At 48.3% G+C, this 21,216-nt stretch overlaps 1 protein-coding gene across 1 annotated transcript; it reads left to right on the forward strand.

Annotated features, from left to right (window-relative positions):
• Window positions 1–11,207: 11,207 nt before the first annotated feature.
• rbbp8l (retinoblastoma binding protein 8-like) lies at window positions 11,208–20,994 on the forward strand (the record flags this gene model as incomplete). Its single annotated transcript, XM_062460388.1, has 12 exons — window positions 11,208–11,404; window positions 12,895–13,001; window positions 13,413–13,455; window positions 15,041–15,136; window positions 15,226–15,338; window positions 15,628–15,694; window positions 17,280–17,455; window positions 18,296–18,339; window positions 18,659–18,750; window positions 19,332–20,175; window positions 20,666–20,750; window positions 20,855–20,994. Coding segments are annotated over exons 2-12 (1,767 nt in total), but the record flags the coding sequence as incomplete, so codon positions are not given.
• Between the last annotated feature and the right edge of the window lie 222 nt (window positions 20,995–21,216).

Raw genomic sequence — 21,216 nt, forward strand, 5'->3', positions numbered from 1 at the left:
CTTGTGTTGGGACCGGGCGGTCTTGAGCGGTGGGACCACCAGGCGGTTGTCTGAAGAAGACCGTAGGTGACGGGTGGGGGTGTAAGGCTGCAGGAGACTTGATGTAGACGGGTGCAGTCCCGTTCACTGCTCGGAAGGTCAATACCAGGGTCTTGAATCTGATACGGGCCAGTGGAGAGAGATGAGGAGCGGGGTAACATGGGAGCGTCTGGGTAGATTGTAGACCAGGCGGGCCGCTGCGTTCTGAATCCTCTGAAGAGGGCGGGTTGCACATGCTGGGATAAGCGGAAGATGATGGATGGATGGAACTTTTCCAGAGGTATCTCTGCTATAATTAGTGCAAACCGCTAACTTGATATTAGGCTACTCGGTGTAGAATGATGGTATTTTGGTGAAATGGTAGCTAATGTGCTAGAAGTAGTTGGAGAGCTCGCTGTCTGCTGTCTCTGCTGTAAATGTTTACTCCTGTGTTACAGCTCAGGGGAATATTTCATTTATATGCATCTGTATGTTTCACTCATTGAACAAATACATTCTAATACTGTTTTGTTCGGCTTGACGTAGCGTCCATTATCTGGGTCGTAGGTAGCTTACTTGAGAGAGGCGGCGCCTTCCACCGAGGGGGCTGAGCTTCAGCTCCTTCAGGCGACACGCCCCCCCAGTCTCGAACAGTACAATTTCAAAGCCTAATTTAACATACTTGTCGGTGTTTTTTTTATTCGAATTTGGATGGGTAGTTAATAACACATTATTCTGTGGTTTGGTGAACTTGAAACTCGTTTTTAATTCCACTTTACAGGATCTTTAAGAAGAAAATAATCGGCCATGTGTCGATTTGCGGCTACTGTCGTGTTGGCCGCAGCCTGTCTGAAGTAGATTGACTAGCGAGGTAAATAGCGAATGGGATGTGAGATCAAATCAAATTTATTTGTATAGCCCTTTTTACACGCAAGCATGTCACAGAGGGCTTCACATATGCCCATAGAACTGCCCCTCAACCAACCTAAACCCTCAAGGAAGACAAGGAAAAACTCCCAAAAAACTCAACAGGAGAAAAAAAAATGGAAGAAACCTTGGGAGGAGCAATTCAGAGAGGGATCCCCTCCTCCAGAGACGGTTGGTGAGAGAGAGGATGGAGGAGAGAGGAGATGAGCGGTTACGTGACACTGACACAGTAGATTCAGAAAAGTAAAATTTTTTGGTTAAAATAAATGTTCAAGTCACTCATTTTTCTAAATACAAGTTAGCTTATTAAAGTATTTCAAAATTGTAAATGGAGGCTTTGACTCCGTCCCTGTTGTTATGGTTACTTATTTCAGACACTTTGTACAGGCTCATATCCTATGTAGCCAGCGCAATAATTTATAACGGTGAAAAGACAGTTTTTCTGCAATTACGTAGTAGGTGTCCGTATATCACCGGATAATGGACACCCCTTCAGCCAATCAGAATCAAGTATTAACCCAGACCATGGTATAATTCACTTTAATGTATCAGGTTTGGACACAAATATGTCCAAAACTGATACAGTTTTGGACATATTTGTGCAGAGAATTATGATACTAACCGGATTGATTCTCCGTTTCTCTGAAAAAGCCGTTCGTCCTGCACATTGATTTAGAGCATGCACGGAGAGAGAGGGCTATTATGGAAGAAAATCAGTGACATAATGTTTTGAATTTTAAAAAGCAAACTTAATATTAAAATTTAAAAAAACTAAAACTAAAAACGAATATGTTGGTTTTGAATTGACCTCTTCAAAATTTAAATAGGAATTTATTTAAATTAAATAAAAACAATGTAAACTTCAGAAATGCTATCAGAACAATTCAGGCTGATCAAATTCAAATGGTGAAATTCGAGCCGAAAAAATGCCGGTTTTTGGGATCGGAATTTCAACAAAAAAAAATACGTACGCTGTGGGGACCGTTGGAAATATTTAGAACTCACTCATCTAAAGGTTAAAATTTAAAACATGATGTCACTGATTCGCTTCCGGAGCTATTCACAGACGAGTCCGTTGCAAGGTCTGTTTCCAGGTTAAACTGTCAAAAAAAGGTACTACATTAATTAAAGTGAATACATTTGTTACAGTCAATTTCTTTTTGTGGCGAGCCGCCACAAATAAAATCAATGTATGGTAAAACACTGCTGGGTTCTAGAATGCTGGTCTGGTCTGGGTTCTAGAATTCGGTCTGGTCTGGATTCTAGAACGCTGGTCTGGTCTGGGTTATAGAACGCTGCCTTGGTCTGGATTCTAGAACACTGGTCTGGTCTGGGTTCTAGAACGCTGGTTTGGTCTGGATTCTAGAACGCTGGTCTGGTCTGGGTTCTAGAACACTGGTCTGGTCTGGGTTGGGCCGCTGGTTCTGTTTGATCCTGTGATGTCATAGTCAGGGCTCCTCTGCAGCTGAGCACAGCACTAAATTATTATCATTATGGCAGTCGTAAAGACACTGCTGGAGCTCTACCATTCTTCTCCATTATCTCTCCCTCCCTCCCCTCTCATTCTCCCTCCCTCCTCCCTTCCCCATCTCATTCGCCTTCCTTCCCCCTGTTATTCTCCCTCCCTCCCCTCTCACCCTCCCTCCCCCTCTCATTCTCTCTTCACTGATGAGTGAAGGAGAGAGACATTGATCTAGATCTAGATTCAACTTTATTGTCATTACACAAGTACAGGTACAAGGCAACAAAATGTAGTTATGTAGCATTGAGAGTGTGAAGGAAAGAATGAAGGAGGGAGAGACAAGGACAGAGTGAAGGAGAGAGAGTGTGAAAGAGAGAAAGAGTGGAGGAGACTGGGGGGCAGAAATTAGATTAAAGACAGAATAGGAGAGAGAGAGAGACAGGAGAGTGATGAGAGAGAAACACACAAAGAGAGCTCTGCAGATTTATGGCAGCAGCTCCAGATCCTGTAGAAGAATCTCTAATCATGATTTGTTTGATTACGTAGAGCTGGCAGCGCTTCCATCAACCTCCAAGAGAACATCTACAGCAGGGGTCAAGAGTTCAACCTCTCTACTGTGCTCTGCTCTACTCTGCTCTGCTCTACTCTGCTCTACTGTGCTCTGCTCTACTGTGCTCTGCTCTACTCTGCTCTGCTCTACTCTGCTCTGCTCTACTCTGCTCTGCTCTGCTCTACTCTGCTCTGCTCTACTCTGCTCTGCTCTACTCTGCTCTGCTCTACTCTGCTCTACTCTACTCTGCTCTGCTCTACTCTGCTCTACTCTGCTCTGCTCTACTCTACTCTACTCTGCTCTACTCTGCTCTGCTCTGCTCTGCTCTGCTCTACTGTGCTCTGCTCTACTCTGCTCTGCTGTGCTCTGCTCTACTCTGCTCTACTCTGCTCTGCTCTACTCTGCTCTGCTCTGCTCTACTCTGCTCTGCTCTACTCTGCTCTACTCTGCTCTACTCTGCTCTGCTCTACTCTACTCAACTCTACTTTGCTCTACTCTGCTCTACTGTGCTCTGCTCTACTCTGCTCTACTCTGCTCTACTCTGCTCTGCTCTACTCTGCTCTACTCTGCTCTACTCAACTCTACTTTGCTCTACTCTGCTCTACTCTGCTCTACTCTGCTCTGCTCTACTCTGCTCTACTCTGCTCTGCTCTACTCTGCTCTACTTTGCTCTACTTTGCTCTACTGTGCTCTACTCTACTCTGCTCTACTCTACTCTGCTCTACTCTGCTGTACTCTGCTCTACTGTACTGTGCTCTGCTCTACTCTGCTCTGCTCTGCTCTGCTCTACTCTAGTCTGCTCAACTTTACTCTAGTCTGCTCTACTCTACTCTGCTCTACTCTAGTCTGCTCTGCTCTAGTCTGCTCTACTTTACTCTACTCTGCTGTAGTCTGCTCTGCTCCAGTACACTATACTCTACTCTTCATGTGTGCGTGTGTGTTTGTGTGCATGTGTTGGTGGTGTGTGTGTGTTTTTGTGTGTGTGTGTAAGTGTGTGTGAGAGAGAGATACCGTTCAGCTACACACCTCAATAGCTGTCGACCTCCTGACAAGGTCAGAAAACACACCTCCACCTGACCTAATCCTCTGATCTGAGGGCACCTTACACACACACACACACACACACACACACACACACCTTACACACACACACACACACACACACACACACACACACCTTACACTGCACACACCAATATGTTACATCTGGTATCTCCAATATTGACCTTTTATGATGTTGTGTTGGAGATATGATGTTGTTGTTGCACTGTGTAAAAGACTGGGTCCATCACTGCACCCTCTCTCCCTCTGTGTGTGTTTGCGTGTGTGTGTAGTTTGTGAGTGAGTGTGTGTGGTTTGTGCGTGTGAGTTTATGTATGTAGCTTGTGTGTGCCTGAGTGTGAGTGTGTAATTTGTGTGTATATGTTTGTGTGTGTGCGCGTGTGTGTATGTATGTTCTGCTGGCCAGACTCTCAGTCTCTCCCTGTTGTTGCAGGAGATAGTGGAACAGCCCTCCCTCCCTCCCTCCCTCCCACCCTCTGACTGAATGGTCTTATCTTCCCCAAACATTGACTTAACCCTTCATCTTACAAGAGACAGACTAACAAATCACACACACACACACACGCACACACACAGATTTACATGTATTCAATTAGCAGGCAGTTTAATCCAAAACACAAACAGCTCATGTAGAAGATAGTAATGTATAATGTGATGATAGTAAGTACAGGAGTTCCAACAGTCTTTTACACAGTGCAACAACAACATCATATCTCCAACACAACATCATAAAAGATCAATATTGGAGATACCAGATGCAACATATTGGTGTGTGCAGTGTAAGGTGTGTGTGTGTGTGTGTAAGGTGCCCTCAGATCAGAGGATTGGGTCAGGTGGAGGTGTGTTTTCTGACCTTGTCAGGAGGTCGGCAGCTATTGAGGTGTGTAGCTGAACGGTATCTCTCTCTCACACACACACACCTACACACACACACTCAGACACACACACCTAGAGACTTCTGAGAACACTATCCCTGCTGAAACTGTGTTATTGAGCTTGTTGAAAAAATAAAGCATGGTTTTGTGATGTCACAATGCCAGACCATGTGTGATTTCCTATTGTCAGAACATGTGTGATGTCATTTTGCCTGTGTAATGTCATCATTCCTTTGTGATATCATCCTCTTCCTCCTCTCCTTGCACATTAGTGCTGCCTCCATGGTAATCCTCAGTTTGTAACAGGGTTAGGGTTAGAGAGGCTGTTGAAGGCAGATCGTTCCTCAAATCTGAAATACTGTCGGAACTTTATAGAGCCTGTCTCACCCTTCTCTATAGAGCCTGTCTCACCCTCCTCTATGGAGCCTGTCTCACCCTTCTCTGTGGAGCCTGTCTCACCCTCCTCTATAAAGCCTGTCTCACCCTCCTCTATGGAGCCTGTGTCACCCTCCTCTATGGAGCCTGTCTCACCCTCCTCTATGGAGCCTGTCTCACCCTTCTCTGTGGAGCCTGTCTCACCCTCCTCTATAAAGCCTGTCTCACCCTCCTCTATGGAGCCTGTGACACCCTCCTCTATGGAGCCTGTCTCACCCTTCTCTATGGAGCCCGTCTCACCCTCCTCTATGGAGCCTGTCTCACCCTCCTCTATGGAGCCTGTCTCACCCTCCTCTATGGAGCCTGTCTCACCCTTCTCTATGGAGCCTGTCTCACCCTCCTCTATGGAGCCCGACTCACCCTTCTCTGTGGAGCCTGTCTCACCATCCTCTATAGAGCCTGTCTCACCCTCCTCTATGGAGCCTGTCTCACCATCCTCTATAGAGCCTGTCTCACCCTCCATGGCAGCCTCCCAGATGTATAGAAGTGTGATATCACAACACAAACATCCTCTAATCAGGGAGATAAGCTTCACACAGCATGCCAAACAGAGGCTTCTAAACCAAGTTGTACAAGATCTCAAACTACAGAAACTGCAGAAACATGAGCTCAAACTATACCCCTCCTCTCTCTCTCTCTTTCTCTACCATTCTCTTTCTCTGCTACCCCATCCTCTCTCTCTGCTATACCTTCTCTCTTTTTTGCTCTCTATCTTTCTCTATCCCCCCTTCCCACATGCTCTCTATTTTTCTCTATCCTCTCTTTATTCCTCTCTTCCCTCCTCTCTCTCTCCCTACCCCTTCTCTTGCTATCTCTGCTCCCCTCCCTTCCCTCCTCCACCCCCCTCCCTCCTCCTTTTCCCCCCTCCCTCCTCTCTTGCATGCTGCTGGTTCCAGAGGGCCTGGTCAGTGTCCTAACTGTCAGGGCCTGATTGATGTCCTATGCTGGGAAGTCAACTTATCTCCCTCCCTCCCCCCTACACCCCCAACTCCTCCCTCCCTTCCTCACACAACCCCTAAACCTCCCCCTCCCTGCATCTTTAGAAGAGAGAGAAAAAGAGAGAGAGGGGGAGAGAGAGAAAACAGTTTGAAGGTTGATAAGTCAACTACCTGTGGCTTACTTTACCTCAACATGTGTGTGTGTCCCATCCTCATGGCTCTTCTGCTGTCTTTGATGTGCTTTTAAAGTGGCCAATGCTCTCTCTGCTTCACGTCTTATTTGACAAATGTTTATCCGTTTTGAAATGGATTTGGAGCACCCCTACGTATCTCTGGGAGTGCCTGAAAAAGAGAGGAGAAAGTAGGGAAGGAGGAGAGGAGAGTAGGGAAGGAGGAGAGAGTAGGGAAGGAGGAGAGAGTAGGGAAGGAGGAGAGGAGAGAGCAGGGAAGGAGGAGAGGAGAGAGCAGGGAAGGAGGAGAGGAGAGAGCAGGGAAGGAGGAGAGGAGAGAGCAGGGAAGGAGAGGTATTAAACTGTTTACAGCTCTTTCTTTGGGTTTGTATAATGAGGTATGCTTCTGAGAGAGGCTTTGGAAGGAGATATATATAGAGAGAGTTAGGAGAAACAGGGAGAGGTAGAGGAAGAAAGGGAGAGAGAGAGGTGGGAAGCAGGATGGAGCGAGAGAGTGAGAGAAGGGGAGAGGGAGAGCGCGGGAGAGAGAGACCACCCAGGCATCCAGCGTCTCATTCAGTCTAGATTTATGGTTGGTGGAGAGATGGGCCTTCAGAACCAGCCGACGTGTGTGTGTGTTGCATATTCATGTGTCTGTGTGAGTTTGTGGTAAACACAGAGCCGGGAGTTACACACAGAGCCGGGAGTTACACACAGAGCCGGGAGTTACACACAGAGCCAGGAGTTACACACAGAGCCGGGAGTTAAACACAGAGCCGGGAGTTAAACACAGAGCCAGGAGTTACACACAGAGCCGGGAGTTAAACACAGAGCCGGGAGTTAAACACAGAGCCGGGAGTTACACACAGAGCCGGGAGTTACACACAGAGCCGGGAGTTAAACACAGAGCCGGGAGTTACACACAGAGCCGGGAGTTAAACACAGAGCCGGGAGTTACACACAGAGCCGGGAGTTACACACAGAGCCGGGAGTTACACACAGAGCCGGGAGTTAAACACAGAGCCAGGAGTTACACACAGAGCCGGGAGTTAAACACAGAGCCGGGAGTTAAACACAGAGCCGGGAGTTAAACACAGAGCCAAGAGTTACACACAGAGCCGGGAGTTAAACACAGAGCCGGGAGTTACACACAGAGCCGGGAGTTACACACAGAGCCGGGAGTTACACACAGAGCCGGGAGTTACACACAGAGCCGGGAGTTACACACAGAGCCGGGAGTTACACACAGAGCCAGGAGTTACACACAGAGCCAGGAGTTACACACAGAGCCAGGAGTTAAGCTTAGCACATTGCTGGGACACATTTGTACCTAACCCTCTCCCCTGTAGATAGAGCTTACCCCAAGCCTGAGGTGTAATTGCCTGATTGTTTCTACTCCCTTTTGGTGTTCTGCTTTCTGTCAGCCAGTCTTGAGCTCCCCCTCTTAATAAGAAATGTTTGGTGTGGTGAAACTGCTTGGTTGGCTGGCAGTTCTAACTGCCCAATAAAGGTATCTTTAAAAGTCAAAAAGTCTCTCTCTCTCTCTCTCTCTCTCTCTCTCTCTCTCTCACCTCACATACACACACATCTCTCTTACACCCACATGCTGCCCAGAATGCTATTCACAGAGAGAGGGGGAGGGAGAGAGAAAGAGACTGAGAAACAGAGTGAGACAGAGCAAGGGTAAATTGAGAGAGATGGATACTGAAAGAGAGAAAGAGAGAGGGTAAGAGCAAGAGAGAGGGAGATCAGTTTATCAGTTGGGCCACATGTGGGAAGTCGGTGGGCGTCCTGTCAGAGGGCAGACACAGGAAGTAAAGAGGAAGTAGCTTGGCATAGACAGGAAGTCCCTCTCCAGGAAGCCTCATGGGCACCGGCTGCTGTACACAAACAAACAAACACACACATCACTCTGACTCAGGGCTGTGTGTGTCTGTGAGTGTGTGTGTCTGTGCGTGTCTGTGCGTGTGTGTGCGTGTGTGTGTGTGTTTGGGCTGGACTGGGCTGGGCTAGTATATTGGCTAGGCTAGGTTGAGTAAGGCTGGGCTAGTACATTTACTAGGTTGGGCTGGGCTAGTTTGTTGGTTGGCTAAGCTAAACTGGGCTTGTATGTTGTCTAGGCTGGGCTAGTCTATTGACTAGGCTGGGCTTGTTTGTTGGCTAGCCTAAACTGGGCTTATATGTTGGCTAAGCTAGTTTGGGGGCTGAGATTGGGTCTGTTTGTATAGCAATGTTCTAATCATTACCAAGAGTTACCACCTGCATCAGCCTGACCTTGCTCATTATGCTGACAGTTGGCTTCTCTTGTCATAGGCTAGCACATGTACAGACACACACACACTCTCTCACACACACACACACACTCTCACACACACACACACACACACACACACACACACACACACACACACCACACACACTCACAGGTTCCCGTCAGAAAGAAAACAGAGCACAAAGCAGCAATACAAGGTGAGTGTGTGCGTGCGTGTGTGTGTGAGAGAGAGAGAGAGAGAGTGTGTGTGTGTGAGTGTTTGCATGTGTGTGAGTGTGTGTGTGTTTGGATGTGGTTGTGTGATACTGCCACCTAGTGACCATGACCCCTGCAGAGATTTAGGGTGCTCCTCCAGTACTGGGCTCTGCCAGCAGGGGGAGATGGGAGCGGAGAGGAGGAGAGGAGGAGAGGAGAAGAGGAGAAGAGGAGGAGGAGAGGAGGAGAGGAGGAGAGGAGGAGAGGAGAAGAGGAGAAGAGGAGGAGGAGAGGAGGAGAGGAGGAGAAGAGGAGAAGAGGAGGAGGAGAGGAGGAGAGGAGAAGAGGAGAAGAGGAGGAGGAGAGGAGGAGAGGAGGAGAAGAGGAGGAGAGGAGGAGAGGAGGAGAGGAGGAGGAGAGGAGGAGAGGAGAGGAGGAGAGGAGGAGAGGAGGAGAGGTTGCTGATGTCTGGTGTCGTGGCCAAAAGTATCGAAAATGATATACATTTTGTGCTTCGCAAAGTTTGCTACTTCAGTTCTAGTGTTGATTCACATTGTTTATAGATTAGTGTGCAGAGTGAGTCTTCAGATGCATTTGAAACAAAAGCTTCATCATTCAAATGTTTACTTTATCACAAAAACCCACATTTCACTGTTTTAGGCCCTGATATAAAATGACTGCTAACATAACTTCAATGTTTACATCATCAGCACATGGGAAAGTGTGAACTAGTCAGGTAAAATGTATCATTTTGATTAGATTATAAGAGCAGACTGATTGCTATAAAAACAGTTACTCTTTGCATATATTGAATGCTTTTGCCAAATACTGAAGCAGCAAACAAAATAATAACGTGTCAATGCCAATACTTTTGGCCAAGGATGTACAACAGACTAATCTGATTCCTATAAACAATTACAATCAGTGGCAGTGAAAATATATGAAAACTAATATAATATATAAACAATATTATAAACAATATCAACATACAAAACACTGAAATACCACCACACAAGATCGCATGTTAAGTCATCTTAAACTAATTATCGATGTTAAGAGGTCAGGGATCAAACTACAGCTTGTCCAGAGGGGCCCCTGGCTGAGAGGCCTGTCTCTGCCTGTCTGCTGTCTTTCTGCCTGTCTGTATGTATGCCTGTCTCTCTGGCTGTCTGCCTGCCTGTCTCTCTGTCTGCCTGTCTCTGGCTGTCTGCCTGCCTGTCTCTCATTCTGTCTGCTGTCTTTCTGCCTGTCTGTCTGTATGTATGCCTGTCTCTGTCTGTCTGCCTGTCTCTCTTTCTGCCTGCCTGTCTCTCTGTCTGCCTGCCTGTCTCTCTGGCTGTCTGCCTGTCTCTCTAGCTGTCTGCCTGTCTCTCTGTCTGTCTGCTGTCTTTCTGCCTGTCTGTATGTATGCCTGTCTCTCTGGCTGTCTGCCTGCCTGTCTCTCTGTCTGCCTGTCTCTGGCTGTCTGCCTGCCTGTCTCTCATTCTGTCTGCTGTCTTTCTGCCTGTCTGTCTGTATGTATGCCTGTCTCTGTCTGTCTGCCTGTCTCTCTTTCTGCCTGCCTGTCTCTCTGTCTGCCTGCCTGTCTCTCTGGCTGTCTGCCTGTCTCTCTAGCTGTCTGCCTGTCTCTCTGTCTGTCTGCTGTCTTTCTGCCTGTCTGTATGTATGTATGTATGCCTGTGTCTGTCTGCCTGCCTGTCTCTCTGGCCCATATCAAGTATAAGCAAGTCAACATTCCACAGGTTCTGTTTTCGATCGCAGGTCACATCAGAACATTCCATAACTGTGCCTGTATCCGTGGTGACACTACTGTTGGTTTGGAGAATATTCCGGAACTCCGGAATATTCCGGATCTGGTTCTCATGGTTCCATGAGGGAGCTCATGCTCTGTGTTCCGGTGAATGCAGCAACCAGACAGGACCAGGAAGTGTCCTCCACAGCTGTACTGGTGCATGCCTTTACTCCACACACCTGGTCCTGGTCTCTCTCCCTCTCTCTGTTTCTCCCTCCTTCACTTTTTCTTTCTCTTCCCCCCCCCCTCCCCCCCCCCCTCCCTCTCCCTCCCTCTCAGTGTCTCTCTCAATCTCACCCTTTCCAGGGTTTAGAAGACCGGTCGTTCTGGTTTATTTGGATTTCTGCAGAACTGGTCTTTCCAGGTAGAACTTGCCCCAACGCCGATGTTTGTGTTGCTGTGCAGAAGAACTGCCCCAACCGGTTCTTTGAGGCGGAGATGGAAGGAGGGAGGGAGGGCAGGCAGGCTGAGACCTCCTCTCTCGCCTCTCCTCTCTCGTCTTCCTTCTCTCTCAGTGTCTCTGTCGGCTGCTGTCTCCATCTCAGAATGAAGCCCTGACAGCACAAACACTTTCTTGAACGGAGACATACGGACTCACACGCACAGAACGACAGACGTGAAAGAGAGAGAATAAGAGAGAGAGAGAGAGAGAGGGAGAGGAAGAGAGAGAGAAAGAGAGAGGTAGAGACAGCTCCTTGCTCTGACAAGGTGAGTAGACTTTCTGTGCCCACTGTGGAGATGTGCAGAGGGATGACATAGGTGTCATGGGGGGTGGAGCGGTTTAGAAGGGTGTGGAGAGAGGGGTGTGGAGGGGTGTAGAGGGTTGAGAGAAGAGTGTAGAGGGGTAAGAGAGGGGTGTGGAGGGATGAGAAAGAGGTGTGGAGGGTGTAGAGGTGTGAAAGGAGTGTAAAGTGGTGAGAGAGGAGTTTAGAGGGGTGAGGAGGGGTGAGAGAGAGGTGTGGAGGGGTGGAAGAAGAGTTGAGAGGGGTGAGAGAGGGGTGTGGAGGATTGTAGAGAGGGGTATGGAGGGTGACAGAGGGGTCTAGGGTTGGTACTAGGGTACTGGTGCTGGGGCCTGGTGTTGGTACTAGTGTTGGGTCTAGGGTGGTTGATGAAGAGACTGGTATTGAGTAACAACAGCAGAGGAACCAGGATGAGGAGGTGGAGTAAAACATGTGTGATCTTGTCTGTGGGGTTGTTCACAACCATGCAGATGTGTGGGTGCTGTCTCTCCACAGCTAGCTCTGACACCTCAGCTAGCTCTAACACCACAGCTAGCTCTGACACCTCAGCTAGCTCTAACACCACAGCTAGCTCTGACACCTCAGCTAGCTCTAACACCACAGCTAGCTCTGACACCACAGCTAGCTCTGACACCTCAGCTAGCTCTAACACCACAGCTAGCTCTGACACCTCAGCTAGCTCTAACACCACAGCTAGCTCTGACACCACAGCTAGCTCTGACACCACAGCTAGCTCTGACACCACAGCTAGCTCTAACACCACAGCTAGCTCTGACACCACAGCTAGCTCTGACACCACAGCTAGCTCTGACACCACAGCTAGCTCTGACACCTCAGCTAGCTAGCTGTCTCCCCACAGATAGCTTGCTGTCTCCCCACATACAGACCACACTATACAGACTACAGCAAGAAAGAGAGATAAGGAGAGGGAGAGAGATGAGGAGAGAGAGATGAGGAGAGAGAGATGAGGAGAGAGAGGGAGAGAGAGAGAGAGAGAGAGAGATGAGACAGGTACAGGTCTTCTCTTGCTCTGCAAGCTTTAGGGAAATGTGTTAGCCAACGTATCCCAACATGTCGACTTAGCAGAAAACAGATCCATGGTGTGCGTTTGTGTGTGTGTGTACTACCCCTGCATTTCTTTTTGATTCTACCTTGGTTTGGCCTGGCCTGGTTTGGCCTGGTCTGGTTTGGCCTGGTCTGGTTTGGCCGAGATAAAATACACTGCAGAACTGTATTCCAGGTCTAAATAGGGTTTAATCCACATGCTTCCTCATTCTATGAATGATCATTGATATGTTCCTGCAACAGAGATACACATGCACACACACTAACACAAGACACACACAGATCAAGGCTGAAGGCGGTGCTGCCAGCCAGTACATCCAGTTCTCCAGGTTGTTGCTATCGTCCTGTGTAACAGTTTTCTTCCTGTCATCTCCTCACATAACCAACCAGATAAGCCAGAGGTCAGAGGTGACACAAAGGTGGAGGCGCCATGGCGATGGAAGGTTTCAGCGAGTTGATTCGCCGGCTGAATGATGCACACGAGCGAGAAGTCGAAGGTGAGGGACACGCCCACTGCTGCCAGGCTTATTAACAGAGCCCAGATAGGACTAACCCAGGGTGATTAACAGAGCCCAGATAGGACTAACCCAGGGTGATTAATAGGGGTGGGAATCTTTTGGTACCTCACGATTTGATTCGAATCGATTCATGGGGTCACGTTTTGATAAAAATCGATTCACCCTTTTTCCAAGATTAAAAAAATAATAATATTACCAAAAAAACTGATACAAAAAAAACGATTTTTGAAATTTGGGAATCGCTAGAAGACTGAATCGCAATTCAAATGTGAATCAATTTTTTCCCCCACCTCTAGTGATTAACAGAGCCCAGATAGGATCTGATACATAACCAAACAAAACTGTACCACACTTGGAAATCAATGTGATCAATCTGGGCTTGTCCTATAGGACTGAGAGAGAAGATCCAGGAGCTGACCAATAAGAAGGGAGGGTGAGTATGATTGGAGTATGATTGGATAAACTCACTTCTTAGTAGAAATATAGACCACCAGGAGCATACCGTATTTTTCGGAAATGAAACCATGGCTTGTACCCGATTTTACAGTTTTCCTGTGGTAGGCAAATGGCTAGTAGAAAATAAAAGGTCATAATGTTGCCTTGGTCCACTCCACCAAGGCAACACGCTGGCACCAGCGCACCATTTCCTGAAGGCAACATGAATGAGGGGTCTTCTGCCTTCTTTGTTAGGCTGTCACTCATAATTCCACGCCCCTCTGAGTTGAAGCCACGCCCCCTACGCAAAATCGGGGCCAAAAGTCTGAAACTGAAAAAAACTGATCTGAAACTGAAAAACAGATTTGAAACTGACAAAAAAACATTTGAAGACATAAAAAAAATAAGTTTTGAATCTGAAAACATAAAATGTGGAACTGAAAACAAATATAAAAGTGAACATTTTAAATTAATAATTTATTCAAAATAATTCCAGAATTTAATCTAAATTGTATTCAAACTGAAAGAAAAATGGGTACACTTATTTTTAGTTTGAATACAGGGTTTTATTTTTCAAGTTTTAGACCAAAACTTTAATTTTCAATTTCAAGCTTTAGATTTTCAACTATATATATATTTTTTTATTAACAAAACATTTGGCCCTGATTTAGCTCCATATATTATTTGCAGATAATAATTAATAAAAGTGTTTTTTTTTAAAGACTGATTAAGTGAAATTTGATCATTTCTCACAGCACACCTGACGATCTCTCACGGCACATTGGTTGAAAATCCCTGCCCTAACTCACACAGTAATAGTAGCTAGCTCTAGCTATCACTAGCTAGCTATCGAACGGACTTGAGCAGTACCATTAGCTAGGCTAGCTAGTTAGCAATATTTTGCTACATTATAATGTACTCAATTCTCTGATTGTCAGATTGCTTGCTAGTCGTTAAGGTTGACAGAATTGGTCTGTCATTTGTTTGGGTAATGTAACATGACTTTCTCAGTTTCTAACTAAAATCTGAAACAAGAGAGATCTCCGTGAGGGTGACCTGTTTATTGGTTGATGAAAAAAAGAGAGAAGCCGCACAATCTGAATGTAGGGTTAAGAAAGCATTAGCTAGTTATTACAAGTCACGTTTCTAACTTCCCCAGAAGTTTTAGACCTGGTTATTTTTTCCCGGATATAGTATCACTGTCGTGTGCATATATCCAATTAGCTATCATTATGACAAATGGCTTCAACAATACACTGTATTCACACAAAACCATACCTGCACTTCTGCTGCAGGCCACCTTTTGTCCCATATTTCAGTGACAAAGTTGACAACCCTAAGCGTGACTCTAAAACAGGTAGTAGTAATGGCTACTTTTTACTTAAGTATATGTCAGAGCCCACACTTCTTTACTTTAACTTCAGAGAAAAAGTGTGGTCAGTACTTCAACTTTTACCAGAGTCTTTTTAAACATGAATATCTGTACTTCTATTTGAGTGAAGGATGTGTGTACTTTTGCCATCTTTGGGTCTGACTAATCATACTCTACTAGTTAGGCCTGACTGCTGGTCTGTTGTGAGCAGGGATAGCAAGCGGATGGAGGAACTGTTCAACAGGAACCAGCAGCTCAGAGAGCAGCAGAGGCTTCTGACAGACAACATCAAACAACTGGAGAACAGGTAGGTGTGTGTGTTTGGCAACTTTGTGAATGATTGATTCCTTTCTGACCTGGGTGTTTGTGTCATTCTGCGTGTGTGTGTGTGTTCAGGCTGCGGGCTGGGCTGTGTGACAGGTGTTCAGTAACTCAGGATGTGGCCAGGAGGAGACAGCAGGAGTATGAGAGCTCCCAGATACAGAGTCTACAACACATCTCCCGCCTGGGTAACTGCTCCTCTCCATCCCTCCTCTTTTCTTTCTCCTCTCTAATTCTCCCCTCCTTCCTCTCTCCTCTCCATATATCTCCTGTCTCTCCTCTCTCTCCTGTCTAACTCTCCCCTCCTCCTCTCCATCCATCCCCCTCCCTAGGGTTAGGGTTACCCCAGGGTTATTGGCTAAGGTCAGAATCAGGTATTTCCAACACATGTCCAGTCTGTATTCTAACCTTTCCCATCCCCCCATCCCCTCATCCCCCCCTCCTCCATCTCACTCTTCTTCTCTTGCCCCCCCTCAGCCGCGGAGGTGAGTGTCCTGAAGCAGGGGAACCGGAGTCTGAGGGAGAACCTGAGAGCAGTGCAGGAGTGAGTCTACCTGTGTGCTCACCGTGCTGCCCCCAGCCACACTGTGCTGCCCCCAGCCACACTGTGCTGCCCCCAGCCACACTGTGCTGCCCCCAGCCACACTGTGCTGCCCCCAGCCACACTGTGCTGCCCCCAGCCACACTGTGCTGCCCCCAGCCACACTGTGCTGCCCCCAGCCAGCAGACAGATGTTATTGTTGCTCTGTTTCCATTTGCATTTGATAGTTGATTGATCTAGCACAGTGGTTCCTAAAGTGGGGAAGCGCGTCCCCTAAGGTGGGGCGTAGAACCATTGCAGGGGGGGGGGGGGGGGGGCACGGGGTGAATCAATCAATCAATAATTGACACTGCTAGCTGCTAGCATAACATGGACAAGTTTTTGACGGGGCTCCCACGTAAACACAAAGCAGAGGATGAAGCTTCGCCAAATGTGCTTCCAAAGCAATTTCCTTCCAAGGCAAAGACTAGAAAATATGACGACACATATCTTGTCTTTGGCTTCACCTGTACAACGGTGGATAATGGAGAGGCCGCAGTGTGTTGTCTGTCTTAAAGTGCTGCTTGTGACGGCTTAAAGCCGAACAAGCTAAGATGCCACTTGGAGACAAAATATCCAGAGCTCAAAGACAAGACAGTTGAGTTTTTCAGACAAAAATGTGTAAACTGCTGTGGTCAACAGTCTCTCTTTAATAAAGCTGCATCTGTGCCGGCAAACGCTCAACTCGCCTCATAGAAAGTTGCCTACCGAGTGGCACAGTGTAAAAAGCCGCACACAATAGCGGAGGAATTAATACTTCCCTGTGCTATGGACAAGTCCTGTTTTAGTTGTTTTTTTGGGGGGGGGGCACGAACATTTTCTTATGTACCAAAGGGGGGCCCATCAGAGAAAGTCTGGGAACCACTGATCTAGCAGATGCTTTCATCCAAAGCGACAAATCCTGCTTCTAGAAAGTACAGCAGAATATCCAGGACAGAGGTCAGAATTCGAACAGTGTTTCAGAGGTCAGAGTTCGAACAGTGTTTTAGAGGTCAGAGTTCGAACAGTGTTTCAGAGGTCAGAGTTCTAACAGTGTTTCAGAGGTGAGAGTTCTAACAATGTTTCAGAGGTCAGAGTTCTAACAAATAATCTCAGCTACCAGGCACGGTGAATATCAAAATAATTTAACAGTTCCACCACAACTCAATTACTTAAAACTTAAACAGTTGTTGAATTGTTGTATTCTGTTTTGGTTCACCGTGCCTCGTAAACACAGACTGTTCCTTGACTCTGACCTCTGAAACACTGTTAGAACTCTGACCTCTGAAACACTGTTCGAACTCTGACCTCTGAAACACTGTTCGAACTCTGACCTCTGAAACACTGTTCGAACTCTGACCTCTGAAACACTGTTCGAACTCTGACCTCTGAAAAACTGTTCGAACTCTGACCTCTGAAACACTGTTAGAACTCTGACCTCTGAAACACTGTTGTCTGATCCTGGGTCTTCTACTTCCTATGTGTCCAGTTTGTACGTGGCTTTGGATAAAATCTTGTGATGAATAATAATGTATACAACACGTGTTTCATGACAACTTCCTCCTTTCAGAGGTCAAGGTGGGTCCTCCTCCCAGGATATGATCTCAGAGGTCAGACAGAGCCCTGACCTCTCACCCCCAGCCACGCCCCTGGTGAACGCAGGGTGCAAGAGCAGAGGGCTGCCAGTAGAGGGCAACGGCGCCATGAAGACAGAGCCAGACCAGAGAGATGCCTGTGCAGCTGAGGGTGAGAGAAGACTTAAAACAAGCAGACCCAATGTAGACTCCATGTGTCAGTCACGTATTTGAGAAGGTTCAGGTGTACTTGATTAATGTGCCCTTGCGTGGGCCTGCTCACGGAACACAGCTGGAACAGTCTACTCACACATACCTCTGCTCTACTCTGCTCTACTCTACTCTACTCTGCTCTGCTCTACTCTACTCTACTCTGCTCTACTCTGTTCTACTCTACTATGCTCTACTCTACTCTGTTCTACTCTGTTCTACTCTGTTCTACTGTGCTCTACTCTACTCTGCGGTACTCTACTCTACTCTACTCTGCTCTGTTCTACTCTGCTCTGCTTTGTTCTGCTCTACTCTACTCTGCTCTACTCTGTTCTACTCTACTCTGCTCTACTCTACTCTGCTCTACTCTACTCTGCTCTGCTCTGCTCTACTCTACTCTGTTCTACTCTACTCTACTCTACTCTGCTCTGCTCTGTTCTACTCTACTCTGTTCTACTCTGCTCTACTCTGCTCTACTCTACTCTGCTCTACTCTGCTCTACTCTACTCTGCTCTGCTCTGCTCTGCTCTACTCTACTTTGCTCTACTCTGCTCTGCTCTGCTCTGCTCTACTCTGCTCTACTCTGTTCTACTCTGTTCTACTCTACTCTGCTGTACTCTACTCTACTCTACTCTGCTGTACTCTACTCTACTCTACTCTGCTGTACTCTACTCTACTCTGCTCTGCACTGCTCTACTCTACTCTACTCTGCTCTGCTCTGCTCTGCTCTGCTCTACTCTGTTCTACTCTGCTCTGTTCTACTCTACTCTGCTCTACTCTGCTCTGCTCTGCTCTGCTCCAGCAGAACAGAGTCACCAGTGTGGCTGGACTGGAAGGCAATCTTTGGTTAGTGGCCTTTTTTTCAACTAAACTTTCTTAAACATTGATGCTTTTGCAGTATAAAACTTTGAGTCTCAAATGCATGTTCCGTTTCTGTCGCTGTGGGGAAACTGGGGAAACTGTACTTTGTACTTTGCCCAGTAAATACACTTCATTCTTTGACAAGCTTCGGAAACACTGTTATAAGTCTGCTTTGTATTTACACTGTTTATACGTCACTTTGGATAAAAGCTCAAATAGTGTGAAATGTGACTGTAAACACAGGAAGATTTTCTTACCTAATTTCCCTTCCAAGCCACCATTCACACTTCCTGTTTCTCCACAGAACTCCTATAAGCCCCTCCCCCTGGCCAGAGAGGCTCCTCCCCCCTGGAGGACGGAGCTAGGTGGGGCTCCGGCGAGAGCTGTGGAGCAGAGGTGAGAGGTCAGAGGTCGTTGACACCAAGACACTTGGGACAAGATTTGTGTTCTAAAACACGACATCTTTGGAGCGCATGTTCGTGCGGTAACTTTTTCTTTTTTTTTCATCCCTCCCTCGCTCCCTCCCACCCCTCCTCCCTCCCTCCATCCCTCCCACCCCTCCTCCCTCCCTCCCACCCCTCCTCCCTCCCTCCCTCCGTCCCTCCCACCCCTCCTCCCTCCCTCCCACCCCTCCTCCCTCCCTCCATCCCTCCCACCCCTCCTCCCTCCCTCCCACCCCTCCTCCCTCCCTCCCTCCCTCCCTCCCACCCCTCCTCCCTCCCTCCATCCCTCCCACCCCTCCTCCCTCCCTCCCACCCCTCCTCCCTCCCTCCATCCCTCCCACCCCTCCTCCCTCCCTCCCACCCCTCCTCCCTCCCTCCATCCCTCCCACCCCTCCTCCCTCCCTCCCACCCCTCCTCCCTCCATCCATCCCTCCATCCATCCCTCCTCCCCTCCTCCCTCCCACCCCTCCTCCCTCCCTCCATCCCTCCCACCCCTCTTCCCTCCATCCTTCACCCTTGTCTTCTCTTTCTCAGAACCCAGAGTGTGGACACCATCAGACAGTCGCCCATTGCTCTCTCCATCCCCTCCCACCTCCTCCTCCCCAGGAGTTCCCTCTCCTCCTCCTCTCTCCCAGGAGAGGACAAGTCCAGCCGCCACCAGGTCTTAGTCCCAGTCCCCTACTGGCCCCGCCCTCTGGCCCCCAGCCTCACCCTGCCATGGCCCCTGGCCCCGCCCCCAGACTGGGCCCCCAGGGAGGGGGTGGTGGTCTCTCCCAGCCCCAAGCCCAGCTCCCCGCGTTTCCCCAGCCTGCACACCTCCAGACACCCCACCCAGGCACAGCAGGGTATCCCAGGGAGGAGGTCCTCAGCTGGGCAGGGCTGGCCTCTCCACTGCCCCTCAGAGCCTGGAGCCAGCCTGGGGAGGGAGCAGGGGGAGAGAGGAGGGAGGGAGCAGGGGGAGAGAGGAGGGAGGGAGCAGGGGGAGAGAGGAGGGAGGGAGCAGGGGGAGAGAGGAGGGAGGGAGCAGGGGTCCGTGGATGGGAAAGTGGCAGCACTCCACAGGAGAGATACGGTACTGCACCTTGAGACAGCGTTGGGAGAGGAGCTGGGGAAGCCGGTGATGACAGACGGGCCTCTGGATCTATCAAGTCGAGGGAAGTCCAAAACTAGCCAATCGCCCCAAGAGAACAAGCCCCGCCCCTCCCTGCAGGAGAGGAGCAGAGAGGAGGAGAACCTGCTTGTAACCTCTCCCTCCCCCTCTCCCTCCCCCTCTTCCTCCCCCCGCCCCCCAACACCCCCCTCCTCGTCCTCCACCCCCCCTGCAGGCTCCTCCCCCTCCGCTAACCAATCACAGCAGCAGAACCAGCAAAACAACAAGGTACCTAGAGCCCACACACACACTGGCATCCATGACTCAAACACACACATGCAAACACACACATGGACACACTAAAAAAGAAAGCATGTCTAAAAGGGAAATTGAACTGGTACAGGGGGGTCAGATGGCTGAGCGGTTAGGGAGTTGGGCTAGTAATCAGAAGGTTGTTGGTTCGATTCCCGGCCGTGCCAAATGACGTTGTGTCCTTGGGCAAGGCACTTCACCCTACTTGCTCCAGGGGGAATGTCCCTGTACTTACTGTAAGTCACTCTGGATAAGAGCGTCTGCTAAATGACTAAATGTAAATGTAAATGTGGTATAGTGTTCCATGTGTTAGACAATGTTCACAACTCACCTTAATCTGCATGTGTGTGTATGTGTTGTGTGTCCCATGTGTGTGTATGTGTTGTGTGTCCCATGTGTGTGTATGTGTTGTGTGTCCCATGTGTGTGTATGTGTTGTGTGTCCCATGTGTGTGGTCTTGCATCAGGGGGAGGGGCTTACAGGGAGAGAGGACCAATCAGCAATCTCCAAGGACAAGAAAATCCCGGTGCTGACCATCTCATTACGACCAGGTGTGTATGTGTGTGTGTGGGGGGGGGGAGGCGAGGGTATGTGTGTGGGGTGGGGGTGTGTTTATGTTCATAAACACTCATCCATGTGCTCTTTACATCAACAGTGGTGCTGCTGGACACTCTACACTGCAGTTTGAAGAGACAGGATCATCATCACTCACCTGACCTGGTCAGTTTTCACTCTCTCTCTTCTATCTGTCCATCTCTTTTTCTCTCTCCTGTTCCCTCTCCTCTCCTCTTCCCTCCTCTCCTCTTCCCTCCTCTCTACTCTCCTCTCCTCTTCCCTCCTCTCTCCTCTCTCCTCTCTCCTCTCTCCTCTCCTCAAAAATATCCCAAAGGGTGAAAAAATATTTTGGAACAAAAAGGTTCACAACAAAATGTGCATCATTGATGAGTACTTGATGAGAACTCTACTGTATTATATTGTTGTCTGCTCTGCTTTACTCTGTTTTAGGCTTCTCTGTTC

Source organism: Osmerus eperlanus, chromosome 4 (genome assembly GCF_963692335.1).
Source record: "Osmerus eperlanus chromosome 4, fOsmEpe2.1, whole genome shotgun sequence".
NCBI classification, from domain to species: domain Eukaryota; kingdom Metazoa; phylum Chordata; class Actinopteri; order Osmeriformes; family Osmeridae; genus Osmerus; species Osmerus eperlanus.